At 44.1% G+C, this 20,463-nt stretch overlaps 1 protein-coding gene across 2 annotated transcripts in view; it reads left to right on the forward strand.

The window, feature by feature from the left end:
* The window catches only part of SPI (BEACH-DOMAIN HOMOLOG A1), a 67,289-nt gene extending 50,603 nt beyond the window's left edge, over positions 1-16,686 (forward strand). Inside the window, exons 14-21 of one of the 2 annotated variants that reach the window (XR_015543966.1) lie at positions 147-1,270; positions 1,376-3,023; positions 3,181-6,318; positions 7,160-7,468; positions 7,556-7,859; positions 14,165-14,311; positions 14,462-16,511; positions 16,653-16,686. Coding sequence is in view for 1 of the 2 variants with exons in the window: in XM_087401875.1 (XP_087258001.1) it covers positions 147-1,270; positions 1,376-3,023; positions 3,181-6,318; positions 7,160-7,468; positions 7,556-7,859; positions 14,165-14,311; positions 14,462-15,730 (7,939 nt within the window). In the remaining variant the exon portion in view is untranslated. Of the gene's footprint in view, positions 1-146; positions 1,271-1,375; positions 3,024-3,180; positions 6,319-7,159; positions 7,469-7,555; positions 7,860-14,164; positions 14,312-14,461; positions 16,612-16,652 lie in introns of those variants that run through there. The other variant, XM_087401875.1, reaches the window with a different exon arrangement.
* The last annotated feature ends 3,777 nt before the right edge of the window (positions 16,687-20,463 follow it).

Consider the following 20,463-nt stretch of genomic DNA (forward strand, 5'->3'; position numbering starts at 1 on the left):
GCGTGCGCACGTGCGCGGGCATGCACGCATGGTATAGCTATATACATGTAAACAGGCATGCAACATCTTTTTGTGCTGCGATAGTTTTTATAAGGTTAGATTTTGCAAATCTTTTTAACATGTTTAAAATGATTGAATTGCTGCAGGCTATCATCTTCTGAACTGAGGGCACTAGCAAGGTGTTTGTGGTTAAGTCGGGAATCATCTAGCAGAGAAATTGGCCAAAGATTTCTTGAATCCATGAAAAGGCTGATCCAGATGGAGATTACCAATTCAGAAAATAGCTCGTTTACGCCCTTTGTTGAAATGAACATGAACAAATCTGGTTATTCGTGTGTTCGGATCTCCCTTGGTGACAGGACTTGGCCACCAGCAGCGGGGTATTCATTTGCTTGCTGGTTAAGATACAAAACTCTTGCTAAAAAGCAGTCTGGGGAGCTAAATGTTAATGTGGTTCCAAAAAACCGGTATTCCAAGAATAGAGCAGGCATGCTTGGAAGGGAACATGCAAAAATTCGAGTATTTTCTGTAGGCTCAGCAGAAGAGCCAAGCAATCTCTATGCAGAACTTTACATGGAAGATTCAGGAGGTTTGACATTGGCTACGAGCATGTCTGGTTTCTTGTCTTTTAAAGGTGTGTATCTTGAGGAAGGTATATGGCATCACATAGTGATTGTGCACAACAAGCCAAATGCGTTGGCTGGCTTGTTTCAATCTAGTAGCGCTTATCTTTACGTGAACGGAAGACTCAGGCAAACAGGAAAGCTGGGTTACTCGGCCTCACCTGCTGGTAAAACTCTGCAGGCGACTATTGGGACACCGCCGTCAAATATTGAGGTCTTGCCATTATGCTGGAATCTGGGTTCATGCTACCTATTTGAGGAAGTTCTCCCTGCACCATCAGTCTTTCTTATGTATGCTTTAGGAAGGGGTTATCGTGGTCTATTTCAAGACACAGACTTGTTACGTTTTATGCCAAATGAAGCTTGTGGTGGAGGAAATTTGGCAACTTTTGAGGCATTGGAAGTAGAATTGGCAATAGGTGCCAATAATCCAAAAGTGGAGAGCAATTCCAAGTTAAGTATGAGCAAGACAGAAGGCAGTGGGGTTGTGTGGGACTTAGATAGGTTGGCCACATTCTCAGCTCAACTGGCAAGTAAAAGACTTATATTTTCTTTTGATGGAACGTGTACTGACACTGCTTTGTCTGGTTCTCTTGCAATGATCAATCTGGTTGACCCTCTATCTTCTGCAGCTTCACCACTTGGTGGTGCGTTGGCAAAACTTTTCTCTGCAATTTGACTTGCATGTCTGAAATTCTAAATTTTTAAATGTGAATGCAAAACTTGGATGCTTACATGCCATCATGTTTCAGGATTACCACGCATTGCTCGGCTGCATGGAGACATTCACGTCTGCTGCCCATGCAGTCTTGGTGAGAATTTAAGGAGAATTGGTGGAGTAGCCGTAGTGCTGGCACTTGTTGAAGCTGCAGAAAGTAAAGAGATGCTGCATCTAGCTCTTTCTTTGCTGGCCTGCATTCTTCGTTGGAACCCTCACAACATACATGACATGTCTTCTAGTAGAGGATACCACCTGCTTGCTCTTTTTATACGGCATCGGATGTGTTTCTTTGATATGCAGGATCTTGAGACGCTTTTTCAGATTGCTGCATGTGAGGCTTCTTTGGTTAGCTCCTCCAACATAACGAATTCAGATGTTTTAAACAGTGCCATTACTTCTAGCAGTTCCTTAACTACTAATAGCCTAGAGAATGTACTTGCTACTGCTAGTACTGGAGAAGCGGTCTCACCGTTTGGATCACAGATTGATACAGCTGATTTCTTTGTCCAGCAAGAAGTTTTGAGCCGCGTGTCAGATATGGAGATGATTGAGCCATCTACAGAAGGTTCTAATAGCCTTGTACTTGCTAACCCAGAGATGATGGAGTATGTTCTGTTGGACTGGACCTTATGGGTTGCTTCTCCTGTTTCACTTCAGCTTGCTTTACTTGGGTTTATTGAGCGACTCGTGTCAATGCACCGATACCGAAATCACAATCTGACCATGCTACGGCGAGTCAATATCGTGCAGCACTTATTGGTTACACTACAGAGGGGCGATGTGGAGATCCCTGTTTTAGAGAAGCTAGTGGTCCTCTTGGGAATTCTACTAGAAGATGGATTTATAACATCTGAGCTCAAGTATGTCGTTGATTTTGTAGTCATGACATTTGAACCCCCAGAAGTACAGCAAAGGTCTATTATACTGCGGGAGACAATGGGAGTGCAGGTCATTGTACGCAATATGCTGCTTGAGATGCTTATTGATCTTCAGGTAACCATTACATCTGAAGAAATACTTGAATTGTGGCACAAGATTGTCTCTTCAAAACTTATCACATTTCTTCTTGATGAGGCTGTTCATCCTACAAGCATGCGCTGGGTAATGACTTTACTTGGAGTCTGCCTTTCATCCTCGCCAACATTTGGTGCAAAATTTCGTAATAGTGGTGGCTATCAAGGGTTGGTTCAAGTACTTCCTAGCTTTTTTGATTGTCCTGAAGTATATTACATCCTCTTCTCTCTCATGTTTAGCAAGTCAGTTTATCCAAGGCAGCCTGAGGTGCGGATGCTAGACTTCCATGCACTTATGCCAGATGATGGAGGTTCTGGAGAGCTGATGTTTGGCGATTTGTTAGAAGCAGTTGTATCTATGTCAAAAGCTGCTTTTGACAGAATGACCTTACAGTTACAGTCGGCAGAACAGGTTCAAATGAGTATTTCTCTGGATTTGAATTTCAGAGGCATCATGGATTCCACAGAGCAGCTGCAAGGTGAAGCATTGTTGCACAAGACATATGCTGCAAGACTACTAGGCGGTGAAGCAGCTGCCCCTGCAGTTGTGACTTCTATACTACGCTATATGGTAGACCTTGCAAAGATGTGTCCGCCCTTCTCAACTGCTCTTCGACGTCAAGACCTCCTTGAAAGCTGCACTGACCTTTATTTTTCATGTGCCAGGTAAGGATCAGCGTCATTTATTATGGTAAGTGAAGAGCATGTAATGGCAGAGGATATGAATTATGGCGGTTGCTGCAGATGGGCATGCTTCTGGGTTGCATTTCTTTCTATTTACAATAACCTTTCTTTACTTCTTATTGCATCTTTTCTTTTTCAGGTCTGCTTATGCTGCTCAGCTTGCCCAATGTAGAGTATTAGCAGAGTCACAAGTTCCACATAATCAAATGGATTCAGAAGATGCACCCAGCTCTGTAGTCACATCTTCGGGCTCCGTGCATGAGCAACAACCTAGAAATGGGAGTGCAGATTCGAGTTTGTACCCCCAAAAAGTGCAGGAGCCTAAGACACTTCATGTTTCTGATACTGTTGTCAGTATCCCGCGCTCAATGTCTGGTCCTAAAGAAATCGATAACGTCTCTAGTATGGAGGAAGACACTTTGCCATCAGAAGAAATTGTATGTGATGTCAATCTCTTTGCAATGGACAGTTTGGATCATGTGGTTGCTCTGGCAGCTGTTTCCCCTCCAGTTGCTGAGCAGAAGGAAGAGGTTGTTGAGGCACAAATCCCCTCTTCTCCTTCAAATGCTGGGATAGATTTGTTAGCATCTCGTTTTGCCTTAGCCCCCGGTTCTCCTGTTTCAGAAACATCTGGTCTGTTAGCAGCTGTCAGGCCAGTGCACTCAATGTCTGTTACACCAATTGCTCCCTCAGCATCATGGATGGGAAGCTCGTCACGCAGTGAAACCAACATGGGAGCTTCATCTTTGGTCACACCGTCCACATCCATGAGTAGTATAAATTCCGGGGTGTACTACAGGTCCAGTGCACCTGGAGCATTTCCAGAGGGTACGTTTGTTGATATAAAACCAGATCTGCTGCTAAAACTTGATTCTGCTGGGTCTGGTGGGGGTCCATGTTCTGCAGGAGCTGTGGCTGTGCTAGACTTGATTGCTGAGGTGTTGGCAGATGCTTTATGCGATCAAGTCAAGGCTATCTTACTTACAGAAGCAGTCCTTGAAGCATCTCCGCTGTATATCACTGCAGATTCTGCAGTGGTTTTTCAAGGTTTGTGTCTAGTTCGTTTGATGAACTTTTTTGAGCGCAGACTGCTGCGGGAAGATGAGGAGGTAAACAAGCGATTAGATAAGGGCAGGTGGTCCTCAAACCTTGATGCTTTTAGCTCTCTGCTGGTGGATCGTGTTTATATGGGTGCTTTGCCAGAACCTGGATCGGTGCTCAAGGTTCTAGAATTTTTACTCTCAATGTTGCAGCTTGCAAATAAGGACAGGAGGGTGGAGGAAGCAACCTTAACTGGAAAGGGCTTGCTATCTCGCAACAGAGCAAACAGTCGGCAGGTTGAATCGTATGTACAGGGACTGCTGAAGAATACAAATCGGATGATCATGTATTGTTTTACTCCATGTTTCCTGAGTGCAATAGGGGAGGATGAATTCATCTCTTCTAGCTGGCCACGAACAGAAGTGAAAAGAATTGATGAAGGGGATGGAGGGTCTCTGTCATCTCCTATTGATGTCTCCACTGTGCTTCAGTTGGTGATAGCAAACAAGCAACTGATTCTATGTGCAATAAATTTAGACACTGATCTGGTATGTTGTCTTTGTATCAACAGTATATCTATGCTGTGGGACTCACGGCCAAGTGTTCGCAATCTAGCAGTGGAAGTCATGAAGTTCCTAATTGATCTTCGCAAGCCAGCTTTGGATGAGCTGCTTGCTGTTAGGCCAAACCAAGGCGAAGCCTTGGATGTTTTACATGGGGGATTTGACAAGCTTCTTTCAAACAACCTGGCATACTTCTATGTTTGGTTTCGGAATTCTAAAGAGGTAATTTCTAGAGTGTTGGAGCAGTGTGCTTCAATAATGTGGATGCAGTATGTTGCATCTGCAGCCAAGTTTCCAGGAGTACGAATGAAGCTGACAGAGAGTCGGCGGAAAAGAGAAATGACAAGAAGGCTTCGAGATGTTTCCAAACTTGAGGAGCGTCATTGGGAGCAAATGAATGAACGACGTTATGCCCTTGATGTAGTAAGAGATGCAATGGCAACAGAGCTTAGGGTTATGCGACAGGACAAGTATGGTTGGGTTCTCCATGCAGAGAGTGAATGGGAAGAGCATGCGCAACATCTAATACATGAGCGTGGCATATTGCCCATGCTAAAGCCTACATCCAATGGGGACTCTGATTGGCAGCTATGTGCAACAGAAGGTCCTTATCGTATGCGCAAAAAGCTTGTGCGTTGTAAAGTTAAAATTGACATGGCCAATAATAAGCATATGTCAGTATTAGAAGTTGCAGAAGACGATAAATTTGGTCCTGGAAAAGATGGTCTTGGTCTGGATATTACAGATCCAGACTATGATTCATTCTTCCATTTATTTCCAGTTGGCGGTGCAAGCCCAAATAAACTCAGCTACAGTAGCAAAGATATCTTAGAAGTTTTTGTGGATGAAGAGGAGGATTTGAAGGGAGCAGAAGAAGATAGTATATCATCTTCAAACAAGGCTGGATGGAACAATACTCAGTCAGGCAGTGAGAATGGCATTTCATTGCATCCTTCACGAGATCCTCCTACTAGAACTAACAGTGTTTTCTCTGCTCAAGCTAGCTTGATTGGAGAGATCCCCCAATCTGGCCAAAGCTCTCCAAAACAATCTTTGCAATCAAGTGACGACCTCAAATATGTGGATGGCAAGACAGATAAGGATGTTCACGATGATGGTGAATATTTGATTCGACCTTTCTTGGAACCTGGGGAAAAAATAAGGTTTCGGTACAACTGTGAAAGGGTTGTTGGGCTAGAAAAACATGACGGAATATTCCTCATTGGTGAAATGTGCTTGTATGTTATAGAAAATTTCTATATAGATGAGTCAGATCATATTTGTGAGAAAATTGGAGGAGATGATTTGTCAGTCATTGATCAAGCGCTTGGAGTGAAATCCAGCAGCTCTAGTATGGCTGCTTTTCAGGAGCTGAGACAAGGTGGTTCTTGGCAAGAAACTGCCAATGCATGGCTGGGGGGTCGAGCATGGGCATATAGTGGAGGTGCTTGGGGAAAAGAAAAGGTAGAGAATGTGAGTCATATGGCTCACCCCTGGCGCATGTGGAAATTGGAGAATGTGCATGAGCTTTTGAAGCGGCGTTATCAACTCCGCCCTGTCGCCATCGAGCTTTTCAGTATGGATGGATGCAATGACTTGTTGGTGTTCCACAAAAATGAGCGAGATGAGGTTTTCAAGAATCTTGTTGCAATGAATCTGCCTCGGAATAGCATGTATGTGTGGGCTAATTGCTTTTGTTATTTTTGTATATTGTTTATACAGCTTTGACTTCCCTTTGATTTGTTACTTCTCTCAATAAGACATGTCCATTTTTAGCTACACAAGAACTTCACTATTGAGAACCTGTATCTGTTTCAGCTAAAGCAACTGAAGATTGCACTGAACACCTTGGATTCTTGTATTTCACAAGTCTTGCTTCGAACACATTTTGAAATGCTGGCTTCACACAGTGATTGTTTTATTGATAGCCCACTCTAGTAACTCAGTCAAAGTAGCTGTGCTGTGCCTCCTTTTTTATGTACACCTATATATATGTACTTATTTCATTACACCTATATATATGTACTTATTTCATAACTCCCCTTCGTCTTTGCCTATTGATTGATTGATGCTATTCAGAAATATGTTCATAAACATGGGTGCAATTAATATATTTGCTCCTTTGCATCTTAACCATCTACAAACCCCAAAGTTTTTCATGGCCTGTCTGCTTCTAAATCTGACACTCTTTAGTATATTTCTTATGCTTTATTGTTGAGGATATGATGCTAGGGATGCACCGTAAGGATTGAAAATATGTTTTGACTTCTGCATGCAGGCCTTTTGAGAGGATAGGGAAAGAAATGTTTAAAAAATGCTTGAAAATTAAATGTTTGCTTTGTTTAAAATATTCTCTGCCAGTAGTTGATTTGTTCTCAAAATGCCCAATTGGATGATCTTTGATTATGATGGAGAGTGCTACAGAGTATAACTCTTTCTATTGCTTTTCATATTTGCCTGGATGTTCATCTATTGAAACACTTCTCCTCATTACTTGTTCTGTTGCTCGGGTAGGTTGGATGCCACTATTTCCGGTGCGTCAAAACAGGAAAGCAATGAAGGAGGCCGGCTCTTCAAGACGATGGCCAAATCATTTAGCAAGCGCTGGCAGAATGGGGAAATTAGCAACTTTCAGTATTTGATGCATTTAAACACACTTGCAGGGCGTGGGTACAATGATCTCACGCAGTACCCTGTTTACCCATGGGTGCTGGCTAATTATGAAAGTGAGCATCTGGACCTTGATAATCCAAAATCTTTTCGAAGGCTAGACAAACCTATGGGTGCACTTACCCATGAAAGAGAAGAAGAATTCAAGAGAAGGTATTGTTTTTTTGCAGTTGATTGGGTTAACTGCATTTTCTTACACCTTTTGCAAATGTATGCATTTCTGAGCAAGTGATTTTTCAGGTATGATAGCTGGGATGATCCTGAGATACCAAGATTCCACTATGGGTCACATTATTCAAGTGCTGGTACTGTACTCTTTTATCTTATCCGCTTGCCACCTTTCAGTGCAGAGAATCGGAAGCTGCAGGGAGGCCAATTTGATCATGCTGATCGGCTATTCAACAGTGTAAGAGAGACATGGTTAAGTGCCAGTCAAGGCAACACAGCAGATGTCAAAGAGCTCATTCCAGAGTTTTTTTATATGCCAGAAATGTTAGAGAATCGTTTTGATCTAGATTTTGGATGCAAGCAGTCAGGGGAGAAGGTACAATTCTGTCTTTCAAATGTACTATTTATTCTTTGTGGAGCACATATGTGCTGGCTAATATGCAGGGTTGCATGAATAAATGGTGTGTGTGTGTTGTGAGTGTTTCTAGTTCTTTGTGGAGCTGCTTTTAGTTGTCAGTATTTCGTTATGAGTAGTAGCTGTTCCACTCTGGGACAGCTATAAATGTAAATGCTTTTTTTATTTAAATTTCCTTTAACCAAAAAAATGTGTGTGGGGTGTGTGTGTGTGTGTGTGTGTGTGGAGAGAGAGAGAGAGGGAGAGAGAGAGAGGGGGGGGGATGATATGATATGCCGAAGGATCATTCACACATCGAAAAAAAATATACAATATGATATGATATGATTGTATTGATGCTGTCTAGAGACCCTTCAGGATCTATGGGACTGGTGACCGGTTCGTTACACTCAAAAATGTGAGAAATCTTTATATACGCTTGCTATGCTTGGTATCCTAGGATTTCCTTTATGTAGGTGCCTATCCTATTCGATATTGATGTGCTTGGACTGGCTCATTTAAGGTGCACCATTGCAACTTGTTTTGAGGCGCTGTGACCACTATCAAAATGATAGTGGTTCGTTACACTCAAAAATGTGAGAAATCTTTATATACGCTTGCTATGCTTGGTATCCTAGGATTTCCTTTATGTAGGTGCCTATCCTATTCGATATTGATGTGCTTGGACTGGCTCATTTAAGGTGCACCATTGCAACTTGTTTTGAGGCGCTGTGTGTGTGTGTGTGTGTGTGTGAGTGTGTGTTTTGGAACTAGAGGTCCCAGCTTTCGGGACTGATTCTTGTAATATAATCTTCAATGGATTTCACCCAAAGAAAAACTGTGTGTGTGTCTTTTTTGGATCTTTGGCATTCAGCCAAGGAGGGTGGAGTTTGATCTTGGGTTCGATATTGGGCACTTTGGACTCTGTGGAATGACAGCAATCACAGACTCGTTAGAGAGCTTTCTTCTTCCATGTTTACTTTTTCTGTATGCTGTGCAGGCAATCCTGTCTGTTTGTCAGATAGATTACACTATTTACTTGTCTTACAATGAAATTTTCTGATCTTGTATTTTGCTGCTCTCCACTTTGGGGACAGCCTCTTGTAATATAAAAATACCTGGATTTCACTATTTAAATAAGAAGTGTGTGTGTGTGAGAGAGAGAGAGAGAGAGAGAGAGAGAGAGAGAGAGAGAGAGAGAGAAGATGTATTAACGTCTTCGGGAAGCCTCACTTGCAGAGATCAATTAGACAAGGATGTCCCCTTGCCCCTTTGCTATATGCAATTGCATCTGATGCTCTAGGGCGGCCTATGAGACAAAGTACAATCAGCAGAATAACTCATACAAGCCGCCATGGGCTGAAGCAAAGGGCTCGCTAAGGCACTTGCTGAGTACTAAGCTAAGCTAATGATCTTGAAAACTCAAAAACTCGAAAAAGACACTCTCCGAGGCTCTCAAGAGACTCCATTAGACAGTGCGAAAGCTCCGAGGACATATTTTGGAGTCGTGGTATCTCTCCGATAGGACGCAAAGATGTCGCGTATCTATAGCTGTCGAGCTGTCTCTCGTTGTGGCGGGGCGCATGGTCTTCGGGATCTTTGTATACGGTGAGCGGCATGAAGGGTGACACCTCGTTGGTTGCGCTCCTCTGGGTAGAGCAGCGATGGGTTGGACCTCTATCGTGCGTGCTCTCATCCTCCTCGGTCTCTAGGTGTACTTGTAGCTCTCCTTGCCTTGCCCTCGATCCTCAACTAGTGAAACGAGACCCGCATCTGTCCTATGGCAATCCTCAACGCATGGGTGACCCGTCTGTCCTCTAGCTATTGGGGCCTCATGATCAGTCTATCCTCTGATACTCTCAAGAAGTGGTCCTGGTAGAATTAAATCTTGGAATCTGGTCGCCTCCCTAAGTCAGTGATGTGTACAATTGATGGAGGTCCATCCGTATGATACGGCTGATCTCATCTTATGGGATATGAAGGGATGAGGAGTCCAAACCAGGGGGGAGGTGATCCATCTAAATGCCCTGAGACCAAAACCATTTGGAGATGCGTGCATTCTAGGCTTTGCTGTCCCTGCGCTCAGCTAGCCGTCGAGATGACTCTAGTGCCAACCTAGGTAGTCTCCATCTAGGTAAAGCCCGCATGGAAGATGGCATGAATCTGCAGCAGTGTCATAGTGAACTCAGCCTGCATGATCTGGTTAGGGACTGATGGCTTACTCCTAACCATCTCTGACCCCCATGGTAACCTATAACCTCTTGAATCTCCGCCACTCAGCTGTTGGTAGATCACATCTCCAGAAGGGTGGATGTATACATGGGTGTCAGCTTCACTAGTCTATCAAAGAGCCACCCCTTCGTCGGGGGATCCTGAAAGTGTTTCTGGAAGCATTGTCTCTCTAGCCGAGCTAGAGCCCCTTGCCCTCGTTTGAGTTGCACCCAAGCTGTGTGTGTCATTCGTGAAGACAGGCCCCACAAAAATTTCTCCAAGATAGGTATATGACTGTACCATGTCCACTGGCTCCCCTCAATGTGAAAGTATGCCGTTGAAGTATTGCTCGTGATGTGTTGAAGGTCATAACCTTGGTCTTGCCAAGGTTGACCGTCTCCTCTCCTTGCAAAACACATCTAGAGCCTTAAGATGTTGTAGGCCTACCGCAGAAGAGGAGATGAGAACTATGTCATCTGCGTATAGTGATATCTGTATCATCAAATCTGCAAGCAAGGATCCCTCTCCTCCTAGGCAGGCAATGAACGTCGTAATCTTATCAATGTAGAGGGGGGATCTCATCTCCTGATACTCATCATCGAACCATGGGTTTTGGGGCATCTTCCCAGCTGGGGAGTATGATGTAGATCGAGTCGTGGGGAAGGATCTGACTGCGGCATCTTGAACCACTGATACTAAAGTGTCTGAGGCATGGGCGAGGTTTGCATAGTTACGGAGACTGTGGTAGCTCACATGATAAGTGACTCATGTATACTGCATCAAGGACATGATCAAATTGCACCTAGACCTGAGTGGCGGCTGGTGGACTGTGTCCTATGGCCGGCAATAAGGCTGAGATGCTGAAAGTGAAATGAGAGTGGTTTTCGCCTAGTGGGGGAGGGACAGCGAGATCGTGTACATGTGACACAAAAGCTGGAGATCCCAAAAGGTAATCTACTGTACTTGATCCCCCTTCGTGTGGAAAGTAGGTGAGGCCTCCCGACAATGGCCATCTAAGGAGACCGTTGTATATGATTAGATTATGAACTGCTCCCATATCTAGTAGATGTCGTCCATATCCAGTGATGTGTGGTGCATCCTGAGCGTCTCACTGTCCCAAGCTTTGTTGGGTCTATCTCCGGTACTCTTGAGGGGATCAGTCTCGAAATCAAGTAGGCCCACGTGTTTGTTCCCTGTACGTGCATTGAAGCCACCCAAAACTATGATCTCTCCCTGTCTGGAGAACTATGAGATATCGTCAAATATTGTCTCATATGGGCTATGACCCTTTGCGGTGACCTCATGTGCATATGATAATGTGTCTGGGGGAAGTAGCATACCGACAACGTAAATTGGGCGTGTGCTAGGTGGCTGAATTCGTATCCACATGTGGCGTGCATGCTCCTCCTTCTCATCACAGATATTTAGGGTCTCATATATGACCTAAACAAGACTGTCATTCCTCCTAAGCCTCGTATGCCGCTGTCTCTCATCATCTCCTTTTATAGGCTGATTCCCATATATATCTAGTTACTATAGTCAATCCCCTCTCTAGGATCTCAGGAGACTCTGTGTAAAAGATTACATCCTTGTTAGTGTATGTTTCTGAGAAACCCCTTGGGTCGGACCAAAGGGTTCCATTGCAATTCCATACAGCTATTTGTATTCTGCTTTGTGCTCTCTTCTCCAGGCCCCAACACCGTCATGTGCTGACTATTTCACCTTCCTCATTCTCTTCTCTTTCTGTTTTGTCAGCTCTGTTGCGGATGATCACTTAACCGTCTCTATATGCAGCCCATTTCCCTTCCTGTGTTGCTGCCATAACTTTCACCATTCCTTCTCTCCAATGTTCCTGTTGTAGGAGGGTGAGATCATCATCTAGAATGGTCCTGGTGCCCTTCAGTGTTTCCCTCATGCTCATAAGAGTAGATCTGTCCTCTTTTGTCCAGCATCTCACCACCGATGGCCTGGATTGTGCGTCCACTCCACCCACTCTTCAAGCTGCCTCACAAGTTAGGTTGACCCCCATCTTGGTGAATAGGATTTTGGCATCCGCCTTTGGGGTATCCCCTACTGGTAGGCCTCTAACAAGTGCATTCAAGGATTTGCTGTCCTGTCTCTTGTCCTCTTTAAGGGCATCCGATATGATCTACCTTTCTTAACCACATCCTTCTACTACAATATTTTGGCTTCCCCCTTGCTGACTTGCTGTTTAAGCTCAGCATGCTTCCTCTGCATTGTGGCCTGCATGGCTGTAATATCTTTCCTAGATTGGCATTCTCAGTTTTGAGCTCTTCCACTGGGATCCCTTTCATTTCTTTGACTTGGTGTAGTTCAATCTCCAATGCATGTATTTTGTCTTAGAGGCTGGTTCTGGCAGATTCCCATTCCACTTTTTCTTTCTCCCACTCCTCTCTCTTAGATTTCTCTTTCTTCCATTCTTCCTGCAACTTCCTGCCCTGCAAATTAATATCAGTCTTGAATCAAGAATAGGCATCAACAGCTTCTATTCACAATGTATTACTGAGAAAAGAGGAAGGAAGAGTACCCGCTCAGTTGAAGATTGCTTGAAGACCGTCCTAGGCTGCCTACATATACATAAATGTGAGGGTGTTTGTCATCTTCTGCATCTCTGCTATTCTACACAGAAAATAGAAGGGGCATTGGTTGAGCTTATTTGCAATCCGTACGCGAGGATGCGTGAAAGACAGATGGGGAAAGCAGGCGTTGGAGAATGCCATGTCAGCATACTTAGCAGGGACAACTAAATAAGGCTGCAGAAAATTTCCTCACTAGCATCAATAAGATTTGCATTGCCTTCATCAAGAAAATAGAGTCTGAAAGTCACAGGCCGTGTTAGCTGAGAAAGCACTTGTGCACAAGGCCTTAACTGCAATGAAGAAGCTGATGTCTTCTTGAAGGTCGTGGTAGCTGTTCCACTGGCATGTGGGGGCTGGGAGTAGCCTCGCTGCTGTATGAGTGTGCACGGGGGAAGGCTGGAGCAGTCGACAACTGTGGGGGCGTCCCCCCGTAGCGCAGTAGAGAGCCCACACGGGCTGAGTGGTTGGGGGGGGGGGGCTTAGACAGCCCCCGTGCTGCAAGGAGCAGCTGCGACGAGGAAGAGGGCAGCCCCACGGGTGCAAGGGCTGGTAGGAAGTGAAGATGGGGGCTATGGAGCCCCACGGCAGGCAGCAGAGGTGAAGGCAGGGGCTGTGGAACCCTGCAGGAGAAGCAGGCCGCGACAGGGTGAGATTGTGCGTGTGTAGGTCTTGGGTGGGTACAGATGATCGTGATAGGCTGTAGGGGGACGGGTCTGTTGGCGGAAGGGGATGAGGGGTGGGCTGTGTGTGTGTGAGAGAGAGAGAGAGAGAGGCCTCGCGGGCCTATGGGACAAAGTGCGGAAAACACCAAAAAGGGAAAAAAACTCTTACAAGCCACAAAGGGCTGGAGCAAAGGGTGTGCTAAGGCCCTCACTAGCTCAAGCAAAAAATCGAATAGAAAACATGTCGTATCATATCATGTCATGTCATATCATGTGTAAGAAGAGAGCTGGAACTGGAACTGGAACTCAGAATCCGAAACTCAGCACTGTGGTGGCTCGTCTATGAGCGGCGAAGATGTCTAGGATCTGTGTTTGTCTGGCCGTCTCACGTTGTGGTGGCAGAGGAGGGCGTAGTCTCCTCGATCTTTGAGCTATGTTCAGAGTGACCGCTTGTCTTAGGCGGTCTCCTTTGAGGAAAGCTGTGATAGGTCGGACCCTAATCGAGTGTGCCATGGTCGCTCTTTGTGTCACTGGTAGCCTAGCCTTTGCAATCCTCTCTCAGCAATCTATACCGCCTGCATATCAACTAGCTCCTCCTCCTCGACCCCACTGTGTCCTGGAGCTGACTCAAATGCATAGAAATCTGTGTGTGTGTGTGAGAGAGAGAGAGAGAGAGAGAGAGAGAGAGAAGAAGAAGAAGAAGAAGAATACATTATCGTCCTCTGAGAGAGAGAGAGAGAGAGAGAGAGAGAGAGAGAGAGAGAGAGAGATTGTTTCTGAGTCTCATCACAGATCTACTCATAAAATTTTACAGGTTAATAGTGTTCTACTACCCCCATGGGCTAAAGGTAGTGCTCGAGAATTCATACGCAAGCATCGGGAAGCTTTGGAGTCACAGTATGTTTCGGAAAATTTACACCATTGGATAGATCTCATTTTTGGTTACCAACAGCAAGGCAAGGTATGCATGCTTGAAGGAAATCCTATGTAGTCCGGACTCCCAGTAAGCTTGGCAGCTGCCAAAGTTTCTGTTGATCAAAATAAGCTATTCATTTAAAAACTAGAATGGCATTATTTGGAATCTGACACACTTTTCTGTGGGTTGTGATAGGCTGCTGTTGATGCAACAAATGTGTTTTTCTATCTGACATATGAAGGAGCTGTTGATATAGACTCAATTGATGATCCATCAATGAAGGCTTCAATTTTAGCCCAGATTAATCATTTTGGGCAGACTCCCCGACAGCTTTTTCTGAAACCTCATCCAAAGCGGAAGTTTCAATACAAAAGTACTCCAATGCATGTACTACGACAGCATCATCTTCTTGTGCCACAGGAAATACGGACTGTTGGGTTCCCGATTTCTCAGATTGTAGTCTTCCATGACAAAATTTTTGTTGCTCGTGCCAACAGTGTCCTTAAGCCACGTTCCTATAGCAAGTATGTAGCTTGGAGCTTCCCAGATCGAAGCTTAAGATTTTTCTCTTATGATCAGGACAAGCTCATCTCAACACATGAAGGACTCCATGGATGCGGGCAAGTGCAATGTGCTGGGCTGAGTAGAGATGGTCGTATTCTTGCCACGGGGGGTGAGGATGGTGTGGTGGCAATCTGGCGTCTCCGCAAGGATGGTGCTAGGAAGCAACGGCGGTTGCATTTGCAGAGAGCATTATGTGCTCACACTCAGAAGGTCACATGCCTCGCAGTTTGCCAGCCGTACAGCCTTGTAATCAGTGGATCTGAGGATCGCAGTGTGATTTTTTGGGACCTTAGCAGCTTGGAGTATGTACGGCAATTACCAGAGCTTCCTGCTGCAGCATCTGCAGTGCATACAAATGACATGACTGGTGACATAGTAACTGCAGCTGGTACCACACTTGCTGTGTGGAGTATTAACGGGGACTGTCTTGCTATTGTAAATACGTCGCAACTTCCATCTGACACCATTGTTTCTGTAACAAGCTCGTGTTTTTCTGATTGGATGGAAACTAACTCGTTTATAACTGGCCATCAAAGTGGCTCAGTCAAACTCTGGCATATGGAGCACATTTCCTCTGATGGGGTCTCTAAATTGCGTGTCCGAAGCCAGAGTGTTCCATCAAAGTCTGATCATAGGAAGTGGAATGATGAAATCTCCATGCGTCCCTTGCAGGAAGAGTCTCGAAAAGCTGGTGTTCCGGTTGTTTCCACACCAGAATATCAGCTTATCCTCTTAAAAGTGTTGAAGTGGCATAAACAATCTGTCACATGTGTGTATCTGACAAGTGATTTGAAACAGCTATTTAGTGGTGATTCTGGAGGGCATCTGATTTCCTGGACCCTTCCTGATGAGATGTTGATGAAGAGTTCCTCACTTCAAGACATAGATGACCACCTATGAGCATCATGGCTGTGGAAATTTTTTGTGCTGATCATGGTGGCATAAAACATCTGTTGCAGGATCAAACCATGCCTTGGACTTGAAAATCCGGCTTATCTTCTTGGATTTGGGGCAGGAATTATCCCCTTAAGGGAGGTCGTGTAAAAACGGAGTCAGCTGATCTGCATCAATTGCTTCCATAAGGAACTGGTTCTCATTCTTGAAGGTAAGAAATGTCTTCAACCAGTGCCAATTTTGAAGAATTGTTTGGCTTCTCAAGGGGTGTCAATATCTTCGGCTACTACTGGTGCTTTGGACTCAGTTTTATCTCCAGCTCATCCCTTCCAATTACAATAATCAGTATCGTCTATCCGTAATATGCCAATACTGAATGGAAGCGATGTGACTAGAAGCAACGATCACCTTATGTGCTTAAGCTTGGGTCGTGGGGCAAGTCCCTTTGTGAAGGATATTGACCTGGAAGTAAGGACTTGCAGTTGTCTCAGATGACCTGACTGCAGCTAAAGTTGTTGAAACCAATTTTGTCTCTGACAACTTCTAAAACTAACTATACAATTTAGCTATACTGCCCCTGATAGAGAGAAAAGGCTGGAGAAAGATCAGCCTTGTAACCTGGGCTGTATCATATTAGGTCAGTGAAGCTCCTTTGAAAAGGTTTGTTGACAAATTCATTGTCAGATGTAGAGTTGAATCATGACAAAGTCCATGCAATTTTTATAAATCATGTGCATATTGGCATCTTGAAGGTCTGTGCCACATCGAGTGATGGATATTGGCACAGGTGCATTTTGTCCCCTTCAGAGTATCTGGATACAAGCATTATTTTGCAGTAATCCTCTGAAACGTACAGAAATGCCTTGTCTAAGAATTGTGCTATGAAAAGGTGAATGTGTCATTTCTCACTTTCTGTACTTTCTTGCAGATACACCCTAAGATTCATTTCTTGCCAAAGCCAGTCTATTTCTTGGAGAGGTGATTGTCAATGCTTCTTCTTTTGTTGAAGACCAACATGTTGCGATCTCAGATTTGTAAAAAATTGGTAGCATGTGATTTGAATGAGCGAGTCCATGCTTTAATTTCGAGGGTCAATGCTGGGGGTAAACCCTGTTACAACCCTTACGCATTATTGAAGAAGTAGAGAGGATATTGATATTGATCGAATGACAGGTGCGATCTTGAGCTGATCAATGTTAAATACAGAACTCTTATCTGGACAAACGAAGGAAAGCAAATGCAAAATGTGGCAGAAATTGAGAGACTGAATCTATAGTTCGAAGTCATGCCAACCTAAGGCCGCAAGTGGCTTATCAGTTTCTAGATGGATCCCGCCCCTCCGCCCTCTCCCCGCGGCACCCCTTCTTACCTACATGTTCACTTACTTTTTCTTTCTTTTTCTTGAGAGAATTTCATTTGGGGTTCAAGGTTCTTTGACCCCCCCCCCCTTCCCATCAACCAACCCTCTCTCCACCTAAAACACAAACCCTTACACAACCACCCACCTCCAAGGCACCCAACCACGATGGTCGCCCATCAATGTTAAAATCTCTCTTTCCCTCTCTCTCTCTCTCTCTCTCTCTCTCTCTCTCTCTCTCTCTAAGGTTTGTCCATATTATAATGCCCCTCTTTGATATGTGTGTAGACGCAAGACTCTTGAAAGTCTTATGTTTTTAATCTTTTTTGGGGGGAGGAGATTCAAAGAAGAGTTACATTATTTATTGAAGAAAATAGTTGGGTTTGCGCCATGCAAAATTTGTCGCGAGACATAACAAAATCAATCATAAAATTACATTTTTAACATACGAGACAAAAGCTAAGGAGAACTTGAGCAACTCCCAAAATCTCCATATAGGAAGGCATTGAACACTTGTTTAAAATGTTTTAATGGATCATCAATTCATAGCCAATAGAAAGCCACCTAGAGGATTTGGATATCACTTATATTGGGTAAGTGGAGGAATTAAAGTGCATAAATGGTCATTGGGAACATTGAAAGGACACCATATTCACCGTCCCAGTGTGATTCATTCACTTTTGAGGATGTTTACATAGTTGGCCCACTGTGGGCATGCCCAAGGTTCATGAATGGGCAAGATTGCTTGCCCACAGCGGAGATGTATTCAATGAAGGTTGGGCAGGCTTACCATCAATTCATAGCCAATAGAAAGTCACCTAGAGGATCTGGATATCACTTATATTGGGCAGTGGAGTGGAGGAATTAAAGTGTGGGCATTGGGAACATTGAAAGGAGACCATATTCACCGTCTCAGTGTGATTCATTCACTTTTGAGGATGTTCACATAGTTGGCCCACTGTGGGCATGCCCAAGGTTCATGAATGGGCAAGATTGCTTGCCCACGGCGGAGATGTATTCAATGAAGGTTAGGCAGGCTTGGGCGCCCATAGTGTGTGAACACCTTGAAACAACGGGGATTGTGCTTTATCCATTATCCTTCTTGGTTTACAAAGTCTTGTCCTTTGTGGTAGAGACGATAGTATCATGAAGATACGTCCTACATGCCTTGTGTTACTGAATGGATCATTTGTAGATTGAGTCTCCGAGATTCTTTCTCAGAGAATTGATTGGAGGACCCATCTCAGTGGGTCATTTTACCACAACTCAGGTTTTCATCATGAGAGAGAGATATGCCAGAGTTGCGAGAGTGAGTGACCACGATGGTCACGGTATAGAACAAAAGCCTTATCCGTTGATCTGCAAAGGACCTTATACATGGAGAATAGTCAGAATCCTCACCCATAAGGAAATACTGTATAGCTCGAGCATAAAGCCTTCGATGGCTTGAAACACAAAGAATGTCTAGAGGAGATACTATTGCATTGAACCTTTGTTCTTTGCATATGGCACGCTCACCCACATGGATGGAACGGCCCAGAGGTTCCCTCTCTTGGCTCATTTGCAAGTTCAATCCTTTTGGTTTGGGATGCTCCAAGCTCTCTCCTTTGTGAGCCCCGGCATTTTTGCGAGTTTCATCTTTGGGTGGGTTGATTTTTTGAGGTTGTTTCTGATAATCCTATGTAAAGCTTGAACAAGAAATGATGCACATACGATATTGCATTATTGAACAATGAAGTATGTAAGTGATATATAATGGTTGTGAAGGGAATCTGTTCCTACATCTACGCATGGAATGGTGGGGATAGAATGCTTGCAATAGCATTCTATCCATCTTCCTCTTCGGTGGGATAACTCTTATGCATGCTATAACAGATATATTAGGAAAAAAGGGAGCTCATTTTGGGGCCCTGTAAGAAATTCACTATTTTCTCTTTTCTCTCTACAAAAGCAAGAAAATATGGATACTTGCATGAGAAATGTCAGTGTGAAAAGAAATAAATATATTCTTTCACATGCTTTACATTCAATGTTCATATAAGAGCAACACTTTTCTGTGCAGAATTTGGTGATTCTGACACCGCAGACGCATCCGGAACGGCCCAAAATCCCAAGAACGGCACTGGAAACGTTGGAATCGGACATCCGGAGGTCCGAAAACGTTATTCTGTAAATCGCGTTTTACGGCCTTTTTTGGCCATTTTCGGGCCTCCGGATGTCCGATTCCAGCGTTTTCAGTGCCGTTCTTGGGGTTTTGGGCCGTTCCGGAGGCATTTGCGGTGTCAGAATCACCAAATTTTGCACAGAAAATAAAATGTTTAAAGATTCAAATTAGATCACCTCATTAATGTGACATGCTTCTACAAACATATAGTACTATTTCCTTTTCTTATTTTCATCTTCTTTTGTTGAATTTTCAACGTTACGTTGGTCCACTCCTGATTGGTTGAGAGCCTATTTTCTCTCTCTTCTAAAAGGTCTCAAAATGAGCTCCCTTTTTTCATCGATCTATTGTAGTGTGTACCGGTGTTATGGATAAATTTGACCCAACTAAAAGGCATAAATATATGTGCTTGTATTTGGCAATAGTATAATAAAATGTGCTTGTATCTGGCAATAGTATAATAAAATATGGTGTGCATAAGGCCCAAGGTTGAGGTGGTAGGGTATGACCATGTGTTACCCTTCCATATAAGAGGACCCATAAGGTGTGTTGTATATAATCCATGATAGTAATAATATAAAATGATAAGGTGGCATGGGTCCTTCATGCACCACCTCTCCATCTAGGCGCTCCCACGTTTGCATTTAGAAGATATGGCCCAAGGACCATGGGAGAAGTAATATAAAATAGGTGGAGATGGATATTATATTGGATTATTTCCTTCATGTAGGATAGGTCCATGTGGGGAGAGGGCAGTGTAGAAAGTCCAAGAATGCAAGTTAAATAATGGAAAAGTAGGATGAGGTGGTAAGATTCCTTGTGCCAACCCTCCACTTGTTCTCCTATCCATATAGGATAGGCCCATGTGGGGAGGGGGCAGTGTAGAAAGTCCAAGAATGCAAGTTAAATAATGGGAAAGTAGGATGAGGTGGTAAGATTTCTTGTGCCAATCCTCCACTTGTCCTCCTAGATGTTTGAATGTATTATAAAATTGGGAAGAGACCAAGGGAGTATCTTAGACTTGGGATATGGGGGTTGATGTATGTGGAAAAATGAGGCAAAGGGTTGTTGCACACAATTGAGAGTGCGTAACCGCCTAATCCACATGGGACACTCTTCTACACACACCATGCATGTGGAAGGATGCATTTATTGGGAGAGACTCTCTCTCTTGGCTATAAAAGGAGAGGGCTATTTCTTGATGGAACACACTCATTC

The sequence above is a fragment of the Dipteris shenzhenensis genome, chromosome 30 (assembly GCF_047967505.1).
Source record: "Dipteris shenzhenensis isolate YYH24624 ecotype China chromosome 30, Dip_SZ_1.0, whole genome shotgun sequence".
Classification (NCBI taxonomy): Eukaryota; Viridiplantae; Streptophyta; class Polypodiopsida; order Gleicheniales; family Dipteridaceae; genus Dipteris; species Dipteris shenzhenensis.